This window comes from Otolemur garnettii, unplaced genomic scaffold (genome assembly GCF_000181295.1).
Source record: "Otolemur garnettii isolate 467f Iridium unplaced genomic scaffold, OtoGar3 scaffold00145, whole genome shotgun sequence".
In the NCBI taxonomy this organism is placed as follows: domain Eukaryota; kingdom Metazoa; phylum Chordata; class Mammalia; order Primates; family Galagidae; genus Otolemur; species Otolemur garnettii.
The window spans coordinates 3,166,693-3,169,299 of record NW_003852540.1 but is presented as its reverse complement, the minus strand read 5'-3'; the positions used below and the strand labels follow the sequence as shown (position 1 = coordinate 3,169,299).

Below are 2,607 nucleotides of genomic sequence, written 5' to 3'. Positions count from 1 at the left end.
TCCTCATCCTGACTCCCAAGTTAGCTGGGAAGGGAGATGATGATGAACTAAGACCACAAATCCTGAATGAGGAGAGTCAAAGGGAGAGGGAAATAGGAATAATTCTACACTGCACTTCACTGCCACCCAGAACAGAGAGGGCCACAGTCCAGCCCCAGGCTCTGAGGAAGATTTGGGGAGATGACAAATGAGAGTCTGAGAAGGGTCTTCCAGATCCAAGATTGGACTCGGAGACACGATAAAGGTGAAGGAAACAGAGAGAACAGAAGGGGCCTGGGAGAAATGGAGGGTAGCAGGCCCCTCCCAACACAAGCTGCAGCCACTCCCAGAGCCACACTACACAGCCCCCATGAGGGAGCTCCATGCCACACTGCTGACCTTTGCCTTAAAAACAGCAATTCTGGTCTGACCCACTTTTCGCAATAAGGCAGGTTAATGATCAAGTTCTGGCACAAACACCTCCCCCTGCCAAGGAGCTTGGCTTAGATCCCATGCACAGGCAGACCCTCCCGAGGTCAGTCCACCAGGCTGACATCTAAGAGGGCAGAGATCACAGCCTAAAGTGGGGTTAAAGCCTTGCCTCTGGGGATGAGCTAGAGAAGCCCCCTCACGACACACACATTCCACCTCCTCGTGCTGTTCCTAGAGTTCAAGTCTGAGAAGCCTCAAGCTGCAGCCCTGCGCATAGGGAGTGCCTGGGATCCTGGCGCTAAGGTTGGCCCTAAGGACGGATGTCCCGTAAGTGCCAGAGTGACCCTCAACACTGAGGGCTCCCCAAGCCCGGGAGCGGAGGGGGTGGGGCCATCGATTCTATCGGTCTGCGGCAGCGGCGCACCCCGAAACCGCGTGTGCGCGCACGTGTCCCCGTGATCAGACACGCGTGTGCCCGCCGCAGTTGCCCTCCCCAGGACCCCACGTGCGAAACCCGGACCGCAGCCGGGGGCGACAGTGAAGGTGACCTTCAGGGCGGGGGTTGCCCGGTGGAGGGCCCAGCAAGATACAAGTGAGTGCGGCGCAGAGGGAGGGTGGCGGTCCCCGCGGAGTCCCGCACCCGCCTGCCCGGCCTGCTCCAGCCACCCCTCCTTCTTGTCCAGCAGCCCGCTGGTCCCGGCCCCGCTCACCGGTTGTGCCCGGCCGCCCCTTGCCACCGGCCTGCGAGCCATGCTCCCGGGCGCTGTCGGCTGGGGCGGCCGCCGGCAACTCGTCCGTCTTGATGACCATGGTGGCGGGAGGGCGCGTCCAGCTCGGCTGTCCCGGCCGCCCGCCGCGCCACTAACCCAAGTGCCCTGCGCGCCGCGGCCGCTGCGGGAAGGACGGAGTCACCGGCCCACGTGGTGCGCGCTGTAGCCTTTGACCCCACCGCCGCTCCCCTGCCCCGCCCTCGCGCTCGGCCCGGCCCACGGAGGCCCGCGAAGGACAAAACGCGCCACTCCTCCGCACCCGTCCACCGACGCGGTGACTTTCCCCAACGCCTTAAAGGCGACGTACTCTGTCTTAAAAGAAAAAGGCGTCAATCCCCGGGAGGGGTGGGGCTTCAGAGGGACTCCCCGCTGTTCGCCGCCTGTGGGGCGGGCACTGTGACCTTGGGTGGAGACTTCTCGAGGACTACGGTTGCTAACCCTCCCCTCCCCCAGCGACCCTCTGTTTCCTCTTGCATATCTAACAAATGAACAGTCCCTAATCAGCTTTGTTGGTGTCGCCCTCCAGGTACTCCTCACCAAGTGTGAGATTTCCCGCCGAATGGGTGGGGTTGGGGTATGTCTGGATTATTGAGGAGGGGGGCGGAGGGGAGCCTAGAGCACCGTAGTCACCAGAGGCAGCGGATGAGGCGATGGCTAATGCGGATAAGATGTCAGAAATGGACCCAGCAAACTTTGGGCAATAGCGGGCTCTTCCCTATCAGCGTCCTCCTGGACACCCTCCACCAATGGGTCCTCATATCTGGGCTGGTATTATTTTCAAGTGGAAGAAGCTGAGATCAAGGTCATGCAGACAGCAAGATGTAGAACTGGGTCTGACTAAATCCACAACCAGGACACTTATTTTTCAGTTGTTTGAAGCTTCGTGGGGACTGAGGAGCGAGGTCAGAGAGTGCTACACAGGTGACAATTGTCCAAGTCTTGCCTAGAGTTCAAGTTCTCTAGGCAGAGAAAGAATGGAGTGGAGGCCCTTGTGAAGCACATAAGATATAGTCCTGATACTTGCCAGTATCTAATAGGAATTGGGAAGCTGAAGTTGCAGAGCTGGAGTAGGAGGGACCTACCCTACCTTAGGGCCTTGTATAAATTGCAAAGGAAAGTAGCTGTCCTAGAGTGCAGGTGCGGGAGAGAGCCAGGGAAAGGCTGTCAGCATCTAAGCAGGAGGAAAGGAAGTGATAAATTTTAAGACTCATTTCTCTCAGGCTGGTTGCCTGTGGCTCAAGTGGCTAAGGCACCAGCCACATACACCTGAGGTGGAGGGTTCCAATCCAGCCCGGCCGCCAAACAACAATGATGGCTGCAACCAAAAAATAGCCGGGCATTGTGGCAGGCGCCTGTGGTCCCAGCTACTTGGGAGGCTGGGAGGCTTGGGAGGCTGAGGCAGGAGACTCGCTTGAGCCCAGGAGTT

At 59.0% G+C, this 2,607-nt stretch overlaps 1 protein-coding gene across 2 annotated transcripts in view; it reads right to left on the bottom strand.

Moving 5' to 3' along the window:
- Positions 1-2,401, bottom strand: part of CLUH (clustered mitochondria homolog) — a 22,841-nt gene extending 20,440 nt beyond the window's left edge. For both annotated transcript variants that reach the window (XM_012810944.2, XM_003799074.3), the window contains exon 1: positions 1,122-2,401. In XM_012810944.2, coding sequence (XP_012666398.1) covers positions 1,122-1,221 — 100 coding nt within the window. In that variant the 5' untranslated portion in view covers positions 1,222-2,401. The remainder of the gene's footprint in view (positions 1-1,121) is intronic.
- Positions 2,402-2,607: the final 206 nt, after the last annotated feature.